General features: G+C 41.8%; 3 protein-coding genes across 3 annotated transcripts in view; all 3 read right to left on the bottom strand.

The window, feature by feature from the left end:
* tgfb5 (transforming growth factor, beta 5) lies at positions 1-9,069 on the bottom strand. Its single transcript, XM_034093217.2, has 7 exons — positions 7,679-9,069; positions 6,462-6,625; positions 5,215-5,347; positions 4,992-5,102; positions 2,601-2,781; positions 1,927-2,080; positions 1-428 (listed from the first exon to the last, which is right to left on the bottom strand). Exons 1-7 carry the CDS (start codon positions 8,043-8,045, stop codon positions 270-272), a joined length of 1,269 nt encoding a protein of 422 aa, XP_033949108.1. The 5' UTR covers positions 8,046-9,069; the 3' UTR covers positions 1-269.
* A 1,429-nt stretch (positions 9,070-10,498) lies between these two features.
* On the bottom strand, positions 10,499-15,151 carry trmt112 (tRNA methyltransferase activator subunit 11-2). The gene is made up of 4 exons (XM_034092943.2): positions 14,936-15,151; positions 14,222-14,323; positions 13,683-13,775; positions 10,499-10,878 (listed from the first exon to the last, which is right to left on the bottom strand). The coding sequence occupies exons 1-4, from the start codon at positions 15,008-15,010 to the stop codon at positions 10,777-10,779; spliced, it is 372 nt and encodes a 123-aa protein (XP_033948834.1). The 5' UTR covers positions 15,011-15,151; the 3' UTR covers positions 10,499-10,776.
* A 939-nt stretch (positions 15,152-16,090) lies between these two features.
* Positions 16,091-23,244, bottom strand: part of atg2a (autophagy related 2A) — a 34,230-nt gene continuing 27,076 nt past the window's right edge. Inside the window, exons 30-42 of the mRNA XM_034092311.2 lie at positions 22,583-22,806; positions 21,868-22,097; positions 21,567-21,702; positions 20,797-21,012; positions 20,567-20,668; positions 20,121-20,205; positions 19,753-19,906; positions 19,536-19,605; positions 19,341-19,423; positions 18,796-18,917; positions 18,547-18,701; positions 18,045-18,203; positions 16,091-17,731 (exon numbers count right to left, since the gene is read on the bottom strand). Coding sequence (XP_033948202.1) covers positions 17,498-17,731; positions 18,045-18,203; positions 18,547-18,701; positions 18,796-18,917; positions 19,341-19,423; positions 19,536-19,605; positions 19,753-19,906; positions 20,121-20,205; positions 20,567-20,668; positions 20,797-21,012; positions 21,567-21,702; positions 21,868-22,097; positions 22,583-22,806 — 1,970 coding nt within the window. The 3' untranslated portion in view covers positions 16,091-17,497. The remainder of the gene's footprint in view (positions 17,732-18,044; positions 18,204-18,546; positions 18,702-18,795; positions 18,918-19,340; positions 19,424-19,535; positions 19,606-19,752; positions 19,907-20,120; positions 20,206-20,566; positions 20,669-20,796; positions 21,013-21,566; positions 21,703-21,867; positions 22,098-22,582; positions 22,807-23,244) is intronic.

A 23,244-nucleotide genomic window follows, 5' to 3' on the forward strand; every position in this document is an offset into this window, starting at 1 on the left:
GTACAGGTTTAATACAGCTATGTTGTCATATTTACAGTGTCCTCTATCAGACGGAAAGATCCAGAGAATGAACGAAAGATTTAATTTTTTTCCCAAGATGACACACATGCCTGTAAAGAATGGGATATTGGAGTAAAAATATAACATATCTAAAGTCTGCTAAAGGTGGTAAAACAGTGGAGATTAATGGATAAAGGTCCCTCTGTCCTCTCGTCTTATTATTTAAACAGTTTGTAGTTTTGGTCCTGTAATCACTCTCCTCCCTCACCTCAGCGGCACTTGCAGGACTTGACGACCATGTTGGAGAGTTGCTCAACCCGAGGTGTGCGACCTATAAAGTACATGATGGTGAGGGGCTCCAGGTCCTGAGGAACGCAGCAGGGTGAGGCCGAGGCCGAGGGGTTCAGCTTGTTGTACAGCGGCAGGATCTGCCCAAAGGAAATAAATAAAGGAGAGTTAATCAGAGTTAATAGGTTTATTATTTTGAATGAGATCCAACATGAACACAATCTTTTGGCAATGTTCGAGCAGCTTAAAAAAAATCCCAAATTAACTTAATAGCTGTGTATGAGTGATGAATATTTGATATTGTTCCAGAATGTTGACTTGTTTTAAAGAATGCTGTGTATGTGTGTTTATCACTGTCAAAGTGTCATTTAATCACTGTTTGTAAAGGTGCTTCTTTAATTGTCTTTCAAATATTTTAACACGTAGGCCTACAAGACACAAACAAGCCCCAGTGGCATTTGTTGTCAGCAATACAAATTCTTATTGCAGCAAACCTATAGAGCAAAACAAATGTGAAAACCCTACAAATATATATCACAATGAAGGACATGAAGAAAGAGTAAACAGTCAGAGCGTGTGAGTCTGCAGGCCGAGTGTTTGGAGTCTATAAGTTCACTCTCTGGCTGCTGCGAGGTGACAAAACATTTATGACGCTGGGGTTAACCAGTCTTAGCGAACTGCGGTGTTAAGCCGCCACAAACAATGCACATAAAGCTAATTTAAAGACAAACATCACCCGCATTTGAAAGTTTCTGTACATTGAAGTTTGTCTGGAGGTTGATTGGCTGGAGTTTTACTGGAAGCACGGAAGAGTTACTTTGGTCATTGAAGTTCCTTTTGTTTGTGCTGGACAAACCATCTATCTATGCAGTGGGGATATTTTCAAATAGCACCCTTCAAATTATTGTTATTATTTCAAAGACAAGGCTAGGAATCCCAACATTGCAACACATTTTAGGATAGGAAAACATTTGTTTGATTTCACATAAAAAGTGTACTTTAACGTTTTATTCTGAATGGTTTTATTCTGAATGGTAAATCATTTACTCTATTTTGATGTGTTGGTGTGTGTCACTGAGGCCTTAATTTGATGTTCCATAGTTGTCAAAACTTCATTTTGATCTCAACTGCACATCTGTAAACATTTTGTGACTGCAACTTGCACGATTACGACACTCTTGCGGTCACAAAATCTGTCCACTGACACACACACACACACACACACACACACACACACACACACACACACACACACACACACACACACACACACACACACACACACACACACACACACACACACACACACACACACACACACACCCCTGCACAAACAACAGGCCATCTTTGAAATCAAGTTTTATTTTGATCACTATGTTAATTTTTGTCTGCATCTGGCACTGTTACGATTCTATAGCATTGACAAAATAAGTCCACAAGCAGACAGACTTGTGGACTTATAGATAGATATTACTCCAAACCACATCTGTGCTATACTAGGTGTCTCATGGAGCACATTTGTTTCCCATGATGACACTCACAAGCTAAAAACAATACCAGGGTCAGTGTTGCAGCTGTAATAAACAGACACAGCTAAACCTACGGCCTTGTTCATATCGTTCAGAAAGAGAAGCTCACCATGTTATAGTGGTTGTTGGCGCTCCAGATGTAAGGACAGTTGCCGGCGCAGAAGTTGGCTTTGTAGCCTTTGGGCTCGTGGATCCACTTCCAGTTGAGGTCCCGCCTGAAGTCGATGTAGAGCGAGCGCAGACAGCAGCCCTGCTCAGAGCCACTGACACACAACACACAGGGAAATATTTCAATTGCCTTTTTCTCGGTCAGGGGCATGGGCCCAAAGCTGGATCATGGGAATATGACAACGGGTCTGCATTGAAGCAGCGGCCATCAGAAGGTAATAAGTCCCCGATGCTGCCAGAGTTTCCCCTGCAGCGTGAGGTAGTCTAAATAAAACACTGCACGCCTGCTGGCCTGCAGTCTAAACACAGGGTCAATGTTGTTAGTTTTGTCACACAATAGTCTGCAAAGTTTGAGGTGAGGAGAAAAAAATCCTCCTCCCACCACAACTAGATTTCAGTAATATGAAACTACATGTCAGTGACACACACACACACACACACACACACACACACACACACACACACACACACACACACACACACACACACACACACACACACACACACACACACACACACACACACACACACACACACACACACACACACACACACACACACACACACACACACACACACACACACACACACACACACGGCTGGTCGGCGGCCTACCGGGAGCAGGTGGTGGTTTCTGCGGCGGCCGCCCTCTTCTTGCGGTTCTTCTTGGGCAGGTTGTCCACTCTGTCGCTGGGCAGCATGGTGAGGATGAGGTGCGGCGTCTTGGTGCTGAAGTCTGCCTGACCTTTGACCTTACCGGGCTTTCTCATCTGACGGAGCAGCTCGTCATCCACACCTACGGAGAGCAGAGTCACTTTTAATGATTAATTTGTGAAGGAACAAGTAAAGGAGATCGTATATAAGCAGTATTTCAGTAACACTAGTGTAAAATAACAAAGTGCAATATTTACTGCTACTTTTTTATGTTCAGTTTTGCCGGTCCTTATCTTTTATAATGTGGATGATTACCTTTATATATTCTTTTATCTTTTATTAATTTGTGCATGCCTCTTTATTTAATATGTAAGTATACTCTTTTATGTTGTCTTTATCTGCACTGAAAATAAAATGTATATTTCCCTGCTGTGGGATGATTTCTGATTCAGAGTGTTGTTTATACGCTTTGAGCAAAACAGAACAACACTTTGCCGAATGCCATTCTGATTGATAATAAGATGACCTTTGATTGAAATACAGATACACTGAGTGAGAAAAGCCGGAGGACTCATCAGTCTGAGGAAGCTAGCCAAGTTCCAGTCTTAACGTTTTCATTTATTTTGCTGGAATGCATCACTGACAAGGGATTGACTAAAGTCAGCAGCTAAATCTACCTGAACTGTACAAACAGTTGTTAAAGAAGGCATGCAATATATCTGACAGCACACACCCCCTCACAAAACCACCAGCCAAAACTAACAGATATAAATCCTCCTTCGTTCCTCCGGCTATTTCCCTGCTCTAGGGCGGGTAGCATCTGCACAGCTCCAGCCATGACCGGTTTCTTACTCTTTTATTTCTAATATTGTACATTTCGTACATCATGTGTCCACCCTTTCCTCTTACTTTTATATGTGTGTTTGTATTATGTCTGTCTTATCCTGTGGTTATATTGCTACTTCGGCAAATGTAATTACCCATTAGGGAAGAATAAAGGTCTGATACTTGACTAAGGACAGAGACGGTCATATATATACTGTATGTGTTCGTGAATGCATGTATAAAACAGCAATGAGAGCATGCCTCTTTCTGATTTCATGTTTTCTTTTAGAGCACAAAACAAGCCCCTTCTTGTATTGCATCAGTATAAAAAAGTTGTTTTTTTCACCAAGTGGACTTGGCTCAGCTGGTTGTAAATCCAGAGGAAAGTACCATAATTGACTGTCTGAAATTCAACAGTTTCAGTGTGGGGAAGAACAGTCTCCTCGTTATTCCTGAACGATAGTGTGTAAGTGCATCATGAATCATTTCAGAGGCGCCTTGCAGAGAAGTCTGCACTTAACCTGCAGGATTATTTCTGTACTGATCAATCTCATTTTAGTGCTTTTAATGCCCTTAAAGATTTATTTACGACCAACCTTTTAAATTCCTCATTTATATGACCATTCACATGAAACTGGGGTTGAGTTAAAGGCTGTGGTAGGCTGTTTATTTGTGCCAAAATTGGGATAAAAAAACTAAACTAAACTTTTAGGCATATAGTGATTTAAGTGGGCTGAGAGAAAGCTAGACTGTTGCTGTTTTCAGGCTTCAGTAAGCCTGTAAAGCGAGACTGTAGCCAATCTCAGGTACATTCAGAGACAATTGTACAGGTTACTGTATGAAGCCTGGGCCTACGCCTGGGCCTACGCCTGGGCCTACGCCTGGGCCTACGCCTGGGCCTACGCCTGGGCCTACGCCTGGGCCTACGCCTGTACTCGTCTGTTAAATGAGCTAAGGACACAACTATTTGATCTGAACGATAAAAGCTGTATTAGAATTGTTGGCTTGTTTTCTTTTTGCTTTCCCAAAAAACTGCTTGCACTGGGGTACCAATTGAATAACGATAATAATATGTTTATTTATTTACTTTTAGTGTGTTGTGGTTAGCTCAACATCTTTATATGTGGCCCAAACTCAACTAATGTCCACATCCACAAACAACCAACTTCAGGAGAGTCTCAAATCATCATCATCTCTGTCAATCACGTGAAAGACTTTCACTCAGGAAGAGGTTCAACTCTTCAGCATGGTTCTGCCAGAGGCATGACAATTGTTTCTCCGGTCAAAATGTATTTATTATTGTATTTATTTGTTTGTTGGTAAGAGACAAGAACACCAACAGTTAAAGCAGTGTCTGGTGTACTGTGTACAGTTCAAGCTTTAAAACTAGTTAATCATTCATGGAAAGCATAAGCACACACTGTGGGTTAACCCAAGCCTTATGAAGTTGCTCTATTAGTCCACCCGCACATAAGAACCAGGACTTGGCTGATATCATACGCAGTGAAAAATACAGGTGCAACCAACCTGCAAACAGAGCCTCCAGCTCCTCACTCTTGTTGGGCACAATGTTGTTGGTGGACGGCACGAAGGTGCAGCAGGGACAGTGGACGCCCAACTTCAGGCCCAGATTATTACCTGAGCGGTGAGAAGGACAGATTACCTCACAGATGAACCTCAATAACACTGTATATTATACATTAATACACATGTTATCAATCTTATATGTGGAGGCAGTGCTGAGACGAACCTGGATCTGAAATCCAGTCCTTGATGGTTTCGGTGACGTCCACAGACATCCAGGCTCCCTTCGCCTTCGGCTGAACGGTGCGGGAGTCGATATAACGGTGAGTGGAGGTGGTCTCCTCATCTGCCTTCAACAGCTGAGACAAAACACAAACACAGTTATAATTACAAACCTTACAAGAAATGTAAAAAGATATAGAGGCCTTTTTTGGCCTAGGCAGAGAAAATTACCTTCCTAGTTATCCTCCAATGTTACACCATTTTGTCTTAGTTACTTATTTTTTATTTCTTTTGTATTCTGGCCTGGAAGGGGAGGTTATTAAGCTGACTGCATTATGTGAACGATGACCAAGCTGACTGTTGGTGTTTTCTCTGTAGTGTGTTGTCGTTTTGCTATAAGAAACAGTCACCTAACACTGTATGTCACAAAAAATATCACAAATCAATAATATCCTGCAAATGTCTCTTCAGGCATGTAACTGATGGTTACTCACATATTTCTGTGTGAGGTGTTCATCGTCTTCCTCACGTCAAAATATAAGACATGAGAAGATTTATTGTCATAAAAGTCTTGTGGCACGATGCCCAGATTCCGAGAGGAATTTAAATGGTACTCCTGTTTCCACCTTGTGGATTTTTTTTTTCCGAAGGTGAAAGAGCTCCTGGTTCTGCTTATTTTAACTAAAAGCAACCTAACACGATTAAAAATAAGCAATAATGAAGTTTCCTATCCATGATTGCAGGACAAAATGTATTGTTGTTTGGATGTAAAAGCATAAAAAGAGAAAATAATGTTGACTAAACTCTGAAAAGATACTAGGATATGAGCTACACAGCACTCTATGTAGAAGAAAAGGTCGAACAAGGGATAGGTATCTGGTCTCAATGTTGATAGAGCTGGATAAAAAGCTGTCACGTGAAATGGGGATAACCCTACACAACGGAGCAAAGGAAATCGGACAATTGTTGGAGACTTCAAGAAGCTCAGATGGATAGAACATGTGGGAAGAATAGAACAATGAAAATTGTGTGGATAAATCGGAGAGAAGGGTGGACTGCTAGAAATGAAATTCCCAAACAGTTTGAAGATGTGTTTGTTTATGATGTTCCTCTGTTGGGTTTATATGTTTATTAAGGTTAGAATCGTCAAGAAAGCGAAGAAAAAGAAAATAATTCATAGCAATCAAATTGAGTCCGATTTGTCTAGACACATGGTGTGGTCTGAGTGATAAACAGGTGACTTGTTGATACCTGGTAGATCTCCACTCTCTGCTCCGAGGCCCCGGCCTGCAGGTTGGGAGCTCTGAAGATCCTGAACTCGGCCTTCGTCAGCGAGCTGTTGGTCAGATCCACTCCACTGACGTCAAAGTGGACCTCTCTGTAATGTGGGTTGGGGGCTGATGGCTGAACCGCGTCTGGATGGAAACAACAAAGAAAGGATGACTAATGACCCAACAACACCTCCTGCCCTCTCTGACAATGTTGTATTTATAGTGTTGGTTAAAAAGCGCTGTGGGGCTGATGCATTGTCTCGGACATAATTGATGCTGATGAGTGTCTCACAACTAAATTACAGGTTTGGGTGCAGCGAGTAAATTCATCTGGTCTTATGTTTAATACATGGACGATTGTTGTTTTCATGGGTGTGAAACTACACAGATGTTTAATTATGCGATGTATCCAGTAACATTAATCTTAACATCTCCAAAATGATGTCCACGAACTTCAAGTGTTGTCTCTTTTTGTAAGAGCGGCTGGCTGTTTGTCACTGTAGAGTCACTCTCAAGGAATCTGAGAAGCAGATGCCTTGCTCAAAGGTACGTCTTCTGTAGCTGTTTTTGGGAGGAAACTTCACTGTATCTACTGTTGTTTACTTTATCTGACATCCAAGGTATCCAATAAACATTTTACAAATCATTTTAGATTTTGGATTATGTAATACCTGTTGGATTATGTAATAGCTTGCCTGGTGCATTACAGTCATTTTCTGTTGGCAGAAAGTTAACAGACAATCTACAATTTCTTTGCATCATTGACATTGATGTATTTTATGATAACTATTGTGTAGTGTACTTTAGTCTCAATGTGTGATACAATGATTTATCACTGCAGTTCTAAAAGATATTGTGAACATAAAAAACACAATGGATTGCTGTTACTATTTCTTCCATTGTCTGCATATTGGATATAATTTAAAAAGATCTAAGCAGAAAAAACACTCTTAAGCCTAGTTTCTGTTTTAGCAGGCTGTGAACAGCGATACAGGTCAACAGATTTTTGATAAAATAATACTTTATTGCCAGATCAAGTCGGAAGTTTATCTTGCATTAAAGCACCTCCATTTGCAACATCAACAAGGACACATATTATTCAGAGGGGTGAGAAGTAAAAAAGTTAGGAACCATTTTATAATCTAAAATATTTGTGGTTTTGGACCCATCAGTGAACTCTAAGGACAACGGACTCACTTGTGTTGGTGCGGGGGGGCAGCATGTCAATCCTCTGAACTTCTTTGGCGTAATAATCCTCCTCGCTGCTCTCGCGGTCGCACGCGGATTCGGCCAGCCGCGCACGCTCCTTCAGCAGCTCCCGCGTACTGTTGTAGAGCAGCACGACCTCTGGGGTCACGGACCCGGAGGGAGGGTCCTCGTCGTCCTTGTCCGGTGGGGTGCGGATGCGCAGCTTGCTGAGGATCTGCCCGCGCACCGCCTCGATGCGCCGCGACTTCTGCGCGTCCAGGTTGATGGAGTGGCACGTGTTGAAGCCCTCCACAAGTAAAACACCGGAGAATCCGAGCAGCAGCAGCAGCAGCAGCGCGAGGCGGAGCAGCCACATGGTCCGGGGGGGAGATGGAGCTGAGACAGTGGAGGTCACTGGGGGACACTAATGTCACTAAAACGAGTCCCAAAAACCAGGGTTGAAAAAATATGTGGGCAAAGTGGTTTAAACTGGAACCAATGCCTCAAAAAACTATTATAGTAAAAATAAAGCCAAAGATAAAACCACTTTCTGTGGAATAGGAGACACAGATTTACTTATTTTAACTTAATTGTATAAGTGTTCATACATTCTGCCACTTAATTTAACACCAGATGCATTATTTTATACACTTGAAATAAATCAACAGATCCGAAGCCAAAACATATCACACTACAACCAAATCCCTGTAAAAACCTCAAATATAGTGACTGGAGGTTTGGCAGACGCTTAAATCCCAATCTTGTACGCTTAATAGCTTCGGTGATGTCTCGTGCCAGTGTTGAAGATATTAAATTACAGTCAAACCGTTCAGTTTAGTTTTATCCGTCTTCGTTTTCCGTCGTCCATCCTCGGATGACTGAACAGCTTTCAGGAGAAAAGACTCTTCACAGGAGCTCAGCCCATGTCGCAAATCCTCCAACAAAAACCTGGCTGCTCACTTCATCTGAAGAGGAACGGCTCGCAGGCTCTCACCTCCCAAAGACCCCTCTCTGGAGCAAAAAACTGGCCCATACCCACTTCCAGAAACTCTACTTACAGCTTTTAAAAAACACCAATGAGGTCCTCTCATTCCGTGTTATATGTAAACAAGAGGGCAGCCTGCACTGAGACGTAGGAAGAAAAAGTTGATTTATGTTGGAAAAACCTTGGTGGGCACCGTTGATCTCCCCTCATATAAACATCAAAACACAGAAAAAGTCAGACGTCATGAAAAGCAATGACGCAGAAAAACTTATGTAAGGAGTCCTTGTGCTGTGGATAAAAAAAGTAAACTTTACAGTTGATTTCAGATCCCTGGTCTAAATGCGCTCCTGCATGAAATATGTGCTGAAAACACTCAGACCTGCTGCATGATGTGACTCCATTATTCTCTGTGAGAAACGCTCAGACAGAGGGAGGAGGAGGCGAAGGAGGGAGGGACTGGATGTGAGAGAGGTGGTGGTGGTGGTGGTGGGGCGGGTGGCCACCAAAGTAAAGCAAGTGTGTGATTATGTAGGCAAGAGCCATCTTCCTCTCTCTCTCACACACACACACACACACACACACACACACACACACACACACACACACACACACACACACACACACACACACACACACACACACACACACACACACACACACACACACACACACACACACACACACACACACACACACACACACACACACACACACACACACACACACCAACTTATTCTCCCCACAAAAATGCTTGCTCTATGCAGGTAAACATCCCCTGGGGACAGCTCAGACTTGGAAGGAATAGTTTGACATTTTGGGAAATATGCTTATTCATTGTCACATGGAGTTAGAGAAGATTTATATCAGTGCATTACATATGAAGCTGGCCTAGAGCAGGCTGTCAGCAGATTCTCCGAGCAGAAGCCAGAGTGCCAAGAAGCATATTTCCCCAAATGTAAATCTTTAACTTCAAAGAGAAGCTGGGAAAACGTATTGCTCCTTGCCAGTGATTTCTAAACGTTGCTTAAGGAAGGATCTCAGTGCAATTTCCAGACTCATAGCTTTAAAGCTAATCCTAATTTTATTAAATCCTTCCACCGCCCATCCCTTTTTTATCTTTATCTTTTCCAGCTTATGATCTAAGGCCCTTTCTTTCCTCTGTTCCTCTTTCGGTCTCATTGTTAATTACAGCTCAGCACTTGGAGAGGACTGTTAATCTGTCAGGGGAGGTTTTTATTGCTGCTCTGCTGCCATCCCATTATACCATTATTATAGTTGCGGGTGCAGGCCTATAATTGCTGTAAGTAGAAGGAAAAGGTAGGAGAGACTCAGGCTGCCTCCAGGCTTTTGGTCAGGGCAAACCCCCCCGCGTCATCGTCTTCTCTGGCAACGTTTCTAAAAGTGATAACAACGACGCCTGCAAACAGACTCCTGTTCCAACCTGACTGCTGCACCGTCTCCCAGAAACGATTGAAAATACATTTAATATGTCTGCGGAATCTCTTTCAGTATTCTTGGAAATACCAGACACACCGTGGGGCATTGCAGATCACTGGAGCCCGCCCAGGTGTGTGTGCTGCAATGTGAGGCATAGAAAAAAATAAAAATAAATATAGACTTCCTCAAAAACAACTTCTAGCCCGCCTGCTTTTTTCTGCTCCTTTTCCTCAAAGCCAAATATAGACAGGCCACTGCCACGTCATCTGGCCCTCAGAACTTTCCTGAGGGCAAGATGGGGTTCAGCGCCTGCCTCTTGCTCAGGGAGCCTCATATATTTGAGCATGTCTGTAATATAAGTGAATCCAAATTTTTCCACAAAAACCTAAAACAATTTTGGCTAGTCGTGGAAATCAGGACAGTTTTATTGGAAAAAAAATAAAGAACAAACCCAAACAGTTACAAAAATAAATACAGATAAAACCACTGGGGGGGGTTTCTCTCGGGAAAACATTTCCATCTGTTGAAATCATTGTTCCTCCATTGGCAGCTTCAGACGCTTAGATGTCATAACAGCAATCAACCAAACCGTGTGGCCTGTTTTCTCAGGGCATCAACTTCAAGTCCAGCCTCTAGAATACACAAAACAATATAGTGACAGCTCGGGGGGAGGCTGTGTTTGAGTCTAAACCTCGTCGTCGTTCAGCAGCATGTTGGGGATTCCTCTGGAGATCGGGAACTCTCGCCCGGATTCAGGGCACCGCAGACAGCCCTCGATCACCTCCACCTGCAACGCACACACACAGGCGGTAAGAGGTCAACTCTAGATGTCACCATAGTTTGAAATACACGGTATGACCACAAGTATTAGACACCCCCGATCTGTTGTAGCCCAAACCTTTCAGTTCCAATTAAAGAGGCCCCATTATGCTTTTTGGTTTTCCCTTTCCTGTAGTGTGTTATAAAAGTCCAGCCCTCCAGGTTTCATAATAATGGTAAAGTGCTGTCTGCGATTTAAAAAATCTGCAAATATCTCCTCACTGTGCGTTAGTTGTCACTTCTGTGGGTGCAGGATAAGCCTTGGCTCCAGAGAAAGTGACTCGGAGTCCCTCTTCCAGACAGGACAGGGGACATTAAATACCAACTCTTTCTCCAGAATGACTGACTCCACCTTTAATAGGCTGTAGTTAAGCTGTGGTACCCAGACTTTTACAAGCACCTTTTAGCATTCAGAATAACATGAAATCAGTGAGGCCACTAGCTGAATCTTAATAAGAGGGTTATCCATATTTCTATCTTATTATTAGCTTGATGCAGTACGTGATCACAGTTGTACGTTAGAGTAAGGTACCTTTATTCTATTGTTATGTTTTTTAAGAGCATGAGGTCTTGTTTGTCTAGTGCCATACAGTCCTGCAAATGGCTTCACACCATTTCTACCATCTACAGGTGGCAGAGACGAACCAAGAAACGGAGCAATGCGTGTAGAAAAGGCACACAAACATTAAAGTGAAATATGGAGGACTGGAAAAAACATATTCATAAAACCGTTTTGCTGATGTTTTATGAGGCTGGAAATGCTTTCAGCAGATTTTTTAAACCCCAACGATATACACAATGGGTTTTGTTGAGTTACTTTTGTTTAAAAACAACTTTTCTCAACAGTTTGGGGAAACCACTTTTCTGTTTCAACATGACAAGGCACAAAGCCAGGACCACACTGAAATACATGTCTGAGTTTGGTGTGGATGAACTTGACTGGTCTGCATCTGAAACTCATAACATAACACTCAGAGAAGAACTGGAACCAGAGGTTCACAGATGCTCACGTGGCTGAATGGAAGAAAACCTCTGCACCCAGGATCCCAAATCATGTAGAAAACCTCTGCAGAGCAGTTGAGGATGTCATGGCAACACAAAGCGGCAATAATAGAGCTGATTGGAGGAGGAGCAGGTTTCACACTAATCACAGGGCTGACATGGCGCTCTCCGGCTCCTCCATCACAATCAGTGAGAGAGTGTTTAAACGAGAGGCAGAGTATGAAGCGCTGAGTGCCTTAACATGGGTCGTTTATTTTCCATTTATGCTAAGGGATTGGGAATGAGGTGTTCAACATTCTTTTGGACCACGCAGTGTACATGCTGGGGTTAGAATAATGTCCATGGCTTTAGTATTTTGGTGCCTGTGTTTGATCTCAACAGAAATGGCTTCTAAAACAAGACACTGGACAGGAAACAACCACATGAAAGCTCTGCTGCTAATTGCTATAGCCAGTACAGAGGAGCACAGGGATGTCAGTATTGTTTATGAAGCAGGGTATAGAAAGTACATTATTGAAATGAAAATACTATTTATTTACTTTTACAAACAGTGAGCAGCTGGGCAGCTGCAGCATGTGTATTGCAGGACACGTGTAAGCGTGCAAGCGTCTTTGAGTTGTAGAAAAGCGCTAGGCCTATAGGCTATAAATATAATGTATTATTATTATTAGGTTATGTCCTATGTGTTGGACATGTGTGGTTGGACTGTGTCTCACAGGCAGGTTGCAGTGTAACATCAGAGGACACTGGTCCAATTGTACATTCTCAAACTGCACCACTTAGAACTAACTAAACAATGCAGAGATCATTTTTATATAATTGTATTCAATAACTGTAAGAAATTAAACAGTATGAAGTGATTTGTAAATAGGAATACGGATTTGACTTAATGTTTTCATAAATATATTTTTTCCCAGTTTGTCATGGGACTTATTTTTACCCTCTCAAAGAACCGGAATCGAGAACCGAAAATAACCGGAATCGTTAAAATCCAAACGATACCCAACCCTATGTGTGATGCAGTAAAATCTTACCGCTCACTTACATTAGCTGTGTCCTAAAACCGTGGGAAAATGTAAAATACGATGGCGAAGAAGAAGATTCCAGTGGCCCCAATTTTTGTCCATTCTGGACAAGTGAAAAATGTATTCGGACAAGTAAATTGACAAACTCACTTGTCCATGGACAAGTACTCTCTAAAAACTTTTTCTCACACTGCAGTAATAGAAACAGGAAGTGAAGTGCCAACTCTACCTTCCTATGTTACTGTGTGAAAGTACTATAAACAATTCCCTAACCTTACCTTTAAAAATGGGTTCAGGCTTATAAAAATGTGTATGGTTAAAAAATATTTGAATTAAAGATCCATAACAACTTGTGAAGTTAAACATTTCCCCCCAAACAAGACCTTTGTATCCATGGAGAAAATGTATACTTGATCATTGTTGATGGACAGATAACTAATATAATTTCATTATCAATTAGTCATACAGTGTTTTTTCAGCAAAGATGCCCAAGTACATCCTGTGATGTGAGGATCTGCTGGTTTTCTCTGTATACATATCTTTGGGTTTTGAACGGTTGGTCAGAGAAGAAAAGACACCTGATGATGTCTACAAATCCTTTTTCACTAGACCAAAAGATAAACCAAGTGATCAAGAAAATAGGCAGATTAATTACAAATTAAAGTTGTATGTCTCGGCCCTAAAAACCTCCATGTGCATCTTGTTATTACATACTGTAGTGATAAGCACCATTACTGTTTCTTACCTCTAAAAGCACTCTGTGCACTTTCTTCAGAAACTCTTCGTTTTTCTCGTACTCTGGCACCAGCTCAACCGGCAGGTCTTGCCGATGACCCAACTAAAGAGGGAAAGAGAAGTGTTACAACCAGGCAGTGGCAAATACATTAGTGGATGTTAATGGGTGGCAAAAGACACCATTACATATACTCCACTTACTGGTTAACAAACCACAAACAGAATCAAAACATTGACACTATATCCAACACTCTGGTATACTTTTTTAACCCTTCCTTCATCTTCATCAATCCCCTGGACCACTGCTGTTGACACAGTCCAGCATTTGATTTGCTTTTTTTCTATACTGATTGATAATGAATCAGTGAAGAATCTGAATATTACACAATAGGTTTTTTTGTTGGTTTTTGATTTGATGGACTTTTCAAAGAATGTATTTTCTTAAAGAGAGAGATACTTAGCAGCTTTTAAGCCCTTTCTTTGTCTCTCTGGAGTGCACTCTGGTATTCATGTTTTGAGAGATATTAAAATAATGGGAGTCTGGCGCACCTCGTCTGCAGCCTGAACCAGAGCGCTCCACTCCAGCTTGGGGATCATCCGGCTGACAAACTGAGGGTTGAAATCCACCTCATTCACTTTCACCTCTGTCGCCTGCACAAAGGAGACATCAAGAGGAGAAACAACACATTAGAAGTGTGGACATGGACACGGACACACATACACCTATTATTGACATAATAAACCCTGATAGATTACTCTACAGGGCCGGTTAATTGAGATTTCCCATACGTTATATTCCTTAAATGTAAAACAGGTACAGCTTATTGTCACATGTGTAATTTACACATTTGAAGCAGTGGTTTTTAAAAAGAACAACCTATAGTGCTTTGGAGAAGTTTTTTCTTGACGTTATGGGTGTTTTTGAGTGCAGTATAATTCATGTTTTACAATGAAAGTTTAGAAACTCAAACTAAATGGCTGAGATATATATAAAGGATTTGTAGCAAAAACTGTGGGCGGTTGTTGTTATTTTATTTGGTTGTTGCTTCTATTCTTGTTAATAGAGAAGTTCTGTATTATTAAGTTAACCTCTATTTGGCTTATTATTAAAAGTCACAATTAAAAATAATCAAACAGACAGCTACCACTGACAAAGTATCAGTAGCTTTAAAGTTAAATAATAAACACAAGAGGGCATCATTAGACTGTGATGCTTTTAGTCAGTAGTGTTAGCATTAGCAACTTAGCTAACTGTCAGTTTACCTTGATGAGCAGCGGGTATCCTTTAGTGACTCCCTTCACGTGAGATGTCAACATGTTGTGCGTGAGTAGCTTCATGTTCACAAACAGCTGTCACCGATTCAAATGTATGTTTTCAGGTAAATGGGCACTGAAGTCTATTGACTACGTTTAGAATAATCACGCTGCTTGGTTTACATGCGGACCGGAAGTTTATCTGGTGCATCGCTGAAAACCTTCCCCGAGCTCACCTGCCGTTAGTTCCTCGTTGTGGCCGGTATATACATTTTTTTTTTTTACTAAAGCCTTTTTGCACTGATTTAGAGTTATTAAATTAAATGATCATGGAATAATATTACAAAATTATCAAAAAATGCTCATAGATCGCATTCTAAGCCAAGATATTGTTTATATTCTACCGTAACCATTATCAGTTTTTATTTAGCCATCCCCAATAAGCAAGACACTATACTTAAAATTCTCCTGATTTGCCTTTTATATTTTTGAATGAACTATTTGACTTCCTTACCATTAATGCATGAACTGCACATTTCAGTTGCTTTATGCAGATGCTGCATTTTTAATACACGTCTTTTGTGTCTTTAATATATCAGTAACCTACATTTCTCTTGTGTAAAAAATAGGCTATGTAAAATTATTTTTGAGAAACATACATGAGGGGGTCCTTGGTATATTCTCTATTTTATAAGGGGCCCTGGATGAAAAACCAAATGAGAAACCTGCACCCTTAAATGTATTCCTTTGGTAATATTTACAATTATCACGGGCAAACTATTATTCCAATTGTTTCCTCAAATTAAAAATGTCAGACAAAGATGGCGTTCCTTTTTTATACTCAAATTTTTTATTTTTTTGTATTAATTTTGTATACTCCTCATCTTTGTATTATACAGGTCATTCATACAGTTTATGATATCGTAAATAGTAATTACACACAAGAGGTGTAACAAGCATCAACCTGTCACCTTCACAGACGTGCATCACACACACACACACACACACACACACACACACACACACACACACACACACACACACACACACACACACACACACACACACACACACACACACACACACACACACACACACACACACACACACACACACACACACACACACACACACACACACACACACACACACACACACACACACACACACACACACACACACACACACACACACACACACACACACACACACACACACACACACACACACACACACACACACCTATCCCTTACACTGAATAAACAAAAAAGATAAAAATGTAAAACTTTTTTAAACCACAAAACCCCCAATTTCTTGTATCCTCCATCGTCACCAGATTCACATCCTTTTAACTCTTATTTTAAAAACGAGTATGACAATACTTTATGCTTTAACAGAATAAAAACAAAACAAAGAAACGTAAAAAATGCAGGAAGACAATTAAAGGAGAGGGCGAAGCAACACTGAAGAGTTGGTTAATCCAGACACCAGTTTTTAAATCTTAATGGAAACAAGAAGCACACATGAGCTGCAAGGCAGAAGGAAAAACCACTGGCTGACATCTGGACTGCGAGTTACAGAGAGCTGAAACTTTACTTTGAAAAGCTTTAAATTAGTTTAATGTGCTACAGAGCTTCATTTGATCTGTATCTCTGTTCAGTCGGGAAACATGTTCACAGTCAGGTATATGTCCATGTGAGCCAGTGTGTGTTGTACGTGAATTGTAGCAGGGAGGGTGCCGGTTTTAGAAAGGCAACACTAACTAGTTAAAAAGGGCACTGCAAGCTTTATGGCACAATTAACAACACTGAGAGATGCAGTGGGGCCAAAGCTGAACAAATGATGTGGTATAAGTCAGAGGGACAAGCATCTGCAGACATCTGGAAGGTGTTAGCAAAGGACACTTCATTAGGATGTCACACAATCTCCACTATGAGCATCACTGGACAACAAGTAGACCAAAGGGTGGGTTATATCATGTGCCAGCTCAACACATCACAAATAAAGTAAACTGTTCTCAGCTAGTCATGGGTGAATTATAATAAAAAGTGATTTCCGGCATAAGTTCAACTTCTTCCTCCAACTTATACTAGATAATGGAAGAAAGAGAAATCGTGCCATAAATCACTTCTTTCATTTAAAATACAAACAGTTTCAACAGCACAGTTCAAAGTACATGATGTGCCCACAATCTGTGTCTTACTTATGAACAAGCAAACCTTGAGAGTGTTGATTAAAAATGAAGCCAGTTGAGTGACGGTGATATGTTTTCACAGACAGTAGGAGAATCTACTGACCTGTGTATAACAGAGGAACATGAGGATAGCTCTTACAAAACGAATTGTTTATATCTGGTGAGTCCATGTATGATGGAGCCAAATGAAACACTGGTTACTGCAGTCGTTGCTTTGTTTTGCATTAGAGCGAACACTGACTCTCATTAGTCCATACACACATGCAAATACGCATTCAAACCGTGGATTCGCTCCCTTAGCTAGAATCTCCCCAAATCAGATTCTCTCACACACACACAAACACACACTCTCTCACACAGAAACAAAGAAGTTGTCATCATTCTTGGCCGTCGGTGCGCCACTTCAGGAAGTCCTCCTTCCGGGCGTCTGGTTTGATCTGGTTCCTCATGCCACCGAGCAGATTGGAGGTTGCTTCAGAGGCCACTATTAAAGGTCGGACCACGGTGGGCGGGATCTGCCGCAGGACGCCGCCCACAGCGCCGGGCAGACCCTTCTGTTCGTGGCCGCGGGATGCTACATCGCACAAGGTCTGAGCCGTGTCAATCACTCCCTGGAGAGCAGCGAGACAGAAGTCAAAATATTTAGTGTTTCAGTACATTGACGTACATAAACATGAGAAAAAAGTTCTCATGTCTCAAAATAAATATCCATGCAAAGAGAGAAATCTAGCTGAAGCAATCTGGTTTCTCTAACCCCTAGCCCTGTTTATGTAAATTAATTTGTTGTATAAGAAGATAATTAAATAGAATGGAAAGTGAGAAAGTGAATATGCTGAAAGACGAGCAGGTGACTGCTTATTTTTGGATCCTCTGTTCTCTAAAAGTTTCGATAATCATATTTGAAGGGAACATTTGGGTACGCACCTCTCTGACGGTGTCGTAGGCCTTGGCCACGCCTTCTCGCAGGTCTGCGGGCTGAGCGGCTCTGCGGGGCCGGCTGGAGGGGGCCCGGCCCTCTGTGATGGCAAAGCGGTTCAGGGGGGGAGTGGGAGACAGTATGTCGTACACCGTCTCTGCTGTGGCCTGTAGGAGCACACAGACACCAGAAATAAAATACTTGCGTATTCCAAAAGAAAAAAAACTGAACCCAAATAAAACTACGTGGTTAAAAGTTTAGTTATAACAGCAGCAATTTGATTATGATCATTACTATACAGTTCTCCAATAATGTATTTGGTAGCTACATACTTTTGTCCCATTACACCTGGCACTAAAGAAACTAATAAAAACAAACATTTTGAAAACCTAAAACAAAACTAAGATGTTTGTTTGCTAAACCATTTTAACTGCATGTTTCATATCTAGCACCAACGCAACTCTGGTTTACATTGTTGTCCTGCACTAAACCTCGTCTCAGTGCGAGTACCTGTATGGCCTGCACCAGCCTGTTGCTGAGCTCCAGAGCAGCTGAAGCTGTGGACGTCCCGAAGGAGGCTGCCCCCCTCTGGAGACCTCGGATAATACGCCCGTCCTTCCTGTACTGCTCTATGGGCAACCAGAACAGATCCCTCACTCCGTGGACTGGAGGAACACAAAGAGATGCAAGAGAATTAACCAAGAGATAAAGCATGATAACAAAGTGTTAAGCAGCGTGTTTGAGGCAGTATCGACTCACACAGCTGGACCACTGAGTGCATGGGACCCACTCCTCCCAGAATGCCCGGGAGCTGATTCTTCCTGATGTCCGTCAGCCACTCAGTGACGGCGTACTGGATCACTTTATCCACACCGAGGAGACTACAAAAGGTTGAAGAAGAAAGATTAAAACAAAACATGCCCCTTTAATTGTACTAGATGCAAAATATAACAATTATTTATACAGAAAAATAAAAAGCAAGCTTGGTAACAGGATTGTCCTTCACTTGATCATATTTTAAATAGAATACCGTAACTAAATAAATGAAAGGACTGTATATGTTTTAAAAATGTGTGCTTTTTAGTATTTAATATGTACAGTAAAATCTAATTTCTAATGTAAGGCTTGATAATGTCCATCCTTTCTATGGAGTCATTTTTAGTCTGTGAATATTTTGACATAACAGTGCAATACACTTTTGACGCAGGCTGAGAACTACATGTTTGTGAAGGTCTGCAGTTTCTGTAGATATTGTGTTTATGTCTGGTGTGTTTTTGGTATATCAATGGAGTATGTATTTGTACCCGTGTCTGCAGCAGAGCCTCTTCAGCTTCAGCTCAGAGCAGTTCAACTGGGCCAGACCAATCAGGATACCTGCAAACGTTCCCTGTGAAGCAAAGAGCAGGTCAGAAAATAAAGATAGCGTGGACAATTGTTTTCCTCATCAAATACTCATAAATCCTAAAGATGTCTTTAAGGCAGTTTGAGTGACCTCTCACCTGTTCAATGACAACATGTTTGCCTTGATAGTCAAGCCAGATAGGCACTTCAGAGGTGAATCGAAACTCCCTGAAAATTGCAGAGGATAAAAAAATAGTTTTTTATTCGCACAAACAAGCTCCATTGCTTAAAACACACCACCTTTTTCCCTTTATTTAAAAAAAAAAAACTGAATCAGACTTTCTTCGAGCCTTTGGGTGTATAGTGTTTACGTACCGGAAGTAGATGGGCTGGTCGGAGGAGGAGGAGGAGGTGGAGCCGGCAGAGGAGGAGCTCTGCTCGCTGAAGGTGGTTTCAACAGATGCTGAGAGGTCAGGTCCCAGACCAGCCTCCGCCTCCTCAGGGGCCTTCTGGGAGGGGTCTGCTTTCACTGAAAAATAAATGGTGAGGAATATAAAAAGAACATATTTATTGGAGCATTTCTTATTTCATATAGAATATGTTTTGCTGACAGTGAAAAACATATTGCTGCAGTGATGATAAGCAGCCCCCAGATCTATAGAGATAAAGCCCTTAAAACACGAATGGACGACAATTGATGAAATATGCGGCAAGGAATTAAAACATCATCAGAAGAGGCTCACCTTCGGATGCAGGGTCCACAGGCAGGTAAGGGTTAACATAGGAAGCTAGACTGCTGAAAAAGTCCTTCAGGAAAAACAGTGCGTCCTGGACAGGGGGGGGGGGGGTTAGAACAGAACAGGTAGATTAGTTACAACTGAAAATCAACACTTATTGGTAGAGTATATAGTTTAAGATCAAGTTTTCTCCAATGCTGTTATGATGTCATAATAAATGCATGTGAAGTTTTTCATTGCCATATCTGCACTGTAGCTAATGTGCAGATGACAATAAAGCCTTGAATGAATTGAAATGGTTGTAAAAAATGAAATGCTAAATAATGTCTGCAAACAGAGTTGTATGTTTCTGTCATTTACTTTCTTAATTTTCTACAAAAAAGCAACATTTCAGGCTCTACTCAGACACGTCTGGGTGTCATGGCGTCAGTAGTCTCAGGAGCAGCGGTTACCTGGTCGATGTTAAGACGTAGAGGCAGCAGGCTGATCCGAAGACAGCACTCCGGTCCACCGAGGCCAGACTCTGGACAGACCTGCAGGGCCTTCACCGTCAGCTGCAAGAAGTAAACGCACAATCAATATCATGGGATCAAATCATTTCAATAGGAAAGTATCTGATATTCCATGAGCTTCAAATCAGTCCCTCTGACCTCACCCCCCCACCCCCTCTCTGCTGTCTCACCATGTTGGAGTGGGCTCGGCGCGGCATGCTCTCGCTGGTGTAGAGGTAAAGGAATTTGTTGAGTTGTGAGGAGGCCAGTCGGTCTCGGACCTCCAGCTCCTGGACGATGAACACCTGTCTGGAGAGGGGCTGCTCGCCCCCGGGGCCCACGCCAGCCATCAGGAACCCCTCCTGCCCCGCTACTGCCCCTGGGTAGGACTCATGCTGGAAGGACACCTGGAGGACAGAACAGGAGGAAGGTGTTGAAGAAGGTTCATATTATATGTTAAAATGTGTTTGTTTGGAACTGGTGAAGCTGTGTAACTACTGGGAAATGTATAGCCATTAATAAGGGAAGCAGCACTGCTAAGTTTCAGGTTGAATTTAAATTGATTAGTTTGACGGTTTGATGATCCTTCACCAAGAGTTATATGAGAAGATCAATACCACTTAAATGTCTGTATGATTAATATGTATAGCCAGCTCAGCATAAAGACTACATATGAGAGAAGTATCAATCTTCTCTGTAGGAAAGTGAATTTAACAAACTGTCAACGGTTCCTTAAATCACCCTTTCACATTTTGATCAATTGACAGCCATAACAAAACTGATAGCAATAAAACACATGAGTTTGAATTTAAGATAGTTTGAGTTGAACAAATGGATAAATGATGTATGTTTTTTTGTCAAACCATTTTATTTGCTAAATAAATAAATATATTTAGATAAACTAACCTACAACTATGTATCTTCTCAGTTTAACCACAATGTAGTAGATGTATGAATCTACCTTGGTGAGCTGGATCTCCATCAATAGTTGGTGCTGGCGGCCGCTGCCTCCGGCCCAGCGCCACGAGTTCTGGGGACGGGAGGTGGTGGCCGAGCGAGACGGGGACCCCCGAACTCCAGCGGGGGCTGAACGACCTCTGCAGAGAGAACATGAGATGTTGAGAGAAGAGTCAAATAAAAGGAGAAAAATCTAACAAACTCACACAGGTGAAACATTCTCATGACCATTGAGGTATATTTTCTTTGAGGAGCTATATTTCTGTGCATCTGAGAAACTACTTGTGGCCTGGTGTGTGTGTTACCTGTTAGTGTTTTGGGCATGTATTGACATGGGCTTGCCCCCAAAGTCCTTGCCCCCGTAGAGATGCCAGACCACGGAGATCTCCCTCAGCACAACTCTGCTCTGCGGCACGGGGAAGCGGCTCGGCGCTCGCAGCAGGTCTGAGCTGCCTCTGGGTCTGGAGAAGTGACTCTCCTTCAGCTTGATGGGGCCCTCGGACAACACCGTCACCACGGGCTCCCCGTCCCGCGGCTGTAACAAATTACAGAGTAATAAAGATTCCCCATTGCACATTTATGGGCTGACTAATATTTCTGATTTTTGAAAGGTCTGACCAGCCAATTTTATTTTCTGTGTAACCTTTCTTACATGAAAAAAATATGAAACTAAATTGTATGTTCTTACAAAATATTGAATCTCTCACTCTCACATTTTCTCCAAATCCGCCCCTAGTAACAAGACCTTCTCATACTCTCACTCAAACAAAAATGAAAAAATAAAAGTACTTGAAATAAAAATTCCAACAATATATAATCCAATATATTCTCTTCACTCAAGCTGTGAGCACCACTGTGCTAAAGATTAAACCATCATGTTGCACAGGCGCATACATTTAGTTAGAGTAACAGCCCTGTGAGTAAACATACGGGAGTCATGCTTTGAGGTAAAGTGAGCTAATGGGTAAGAATGACTTTATAAAAAGACCAACAGGACCACGGTATCAGGCAGAGACTCACAGGAATGCCCATCCCAGGGGCCTCCAATATGCAGAAGTCATCGTTGTCGGTCGAGCCGTCGGATCCTTCCTCAGACATCATATCTGCCTGCGCCTCTGTTGCTGTGGCAACCAGTCCATCAAGCTCTGCGTCCTCAACCAGCAGGACGGAGGGGCTTCGCTTCGGGGCCTCGCCTGGGAACAGGTAGACGGAGACGGGCGAGCCTCTGGGCATGGAGGGTGAACCTGGAAGAAGAACCATTGGTACTATAAACACTCTCTCCATAGAGAATGAACACCTCCTGTGCACGTGACCAGTGTGGAGTTATGACCATGAACTCAAACTGAAAGTAGAAGAATTAGCAGGGAAAACATTTAAATAAGCAAATCAAAATGATTTTTTTTTCAGTTTTAGATCATATATACTACCGATAAAAGGAGATTGTGACATTGGACCACAGAAAATGATCAGACTTTACATTCACGAGAGAGAGCATGCTTTACACTCAATCCCTTTAGTTTTCTCATGCACTGTGGTCTTATAGAGTTCTCTTTTTTCCAAGCACATTTTGATAAATCTGATTAATAAGTATTTAATAAATAAGATCATTTTGTATCACTTTCCAGACCCAATTCAAATACAAAACAAATTATGGCCATTACTTCAAAATTCTTCAACAATGT

Source organism: Pseudochaenichthys georgianus, chromosome 10 (assembly GCF_902827115.2).
Source record: "Pseudochaenichthys georgianus chromosome 10, fPseGeo1.2, whole genome shotgun sequence".
NCBI lineage: Eukaryota > Metazoa > Chordata > Actinopteri > Perciformes > Channichthyidae > Pseudochaenichthys > Pseudochaenichthys georgianus.

What these genes read in the sequence shown, in the direction of transcription:
- trmt112 (XM_034092943.2), bottom strand. Translation starts at nt 15,010, where the DNA reads ATGAAGCTACTCACGCACAACATGTTGACATCTCACGTGAAGGGAGTC. An exon ending in TGGTTCAGGCTGCAGACGAG is followed by an intron (nt 13,776 to 14,221) that starts GTGCGCCAGACT and finishes TTCCCTCTTTAG; the next exon opens with TTGGGTCATCGGCAAGACCT. An exon ending in TGCACAGAGTGCTTTTAGAG is followed by an intron (nt 10,879 to 13,682) that starts GTAAGAAACAGT and finishes TGTGCGTTGCAG; the next exon opens with GTGGAGGTGATCGAGGGCTG.
- tgfb5 (XM_034093217.2), bottom strand. Translation starts at nt 8,045, where the DNA reads ATGTGGCTGCTCCGCCTCGCGCTGCTGCTGCTGCTGCTGCTCGGATTC. An exon ending in GCCCCCCCGCACCAACACAA is followed by an intron (nt 6,626 to 7,678) that starts GTGAGTCCGTTG and finishes GTTTCCATCCAG; the next exon opens with ACGCGGTTCAGCCATCAGCC. An exon ending in GCTGGAGGCTCTGTTTGCAG is followed by an intron (nt 2,782 to 4,991) that starts GTTGGTTGCACC and finishes TGCTCTCCGTAG; the next exon opens with GTGTGGATGACGAGCTGCTC.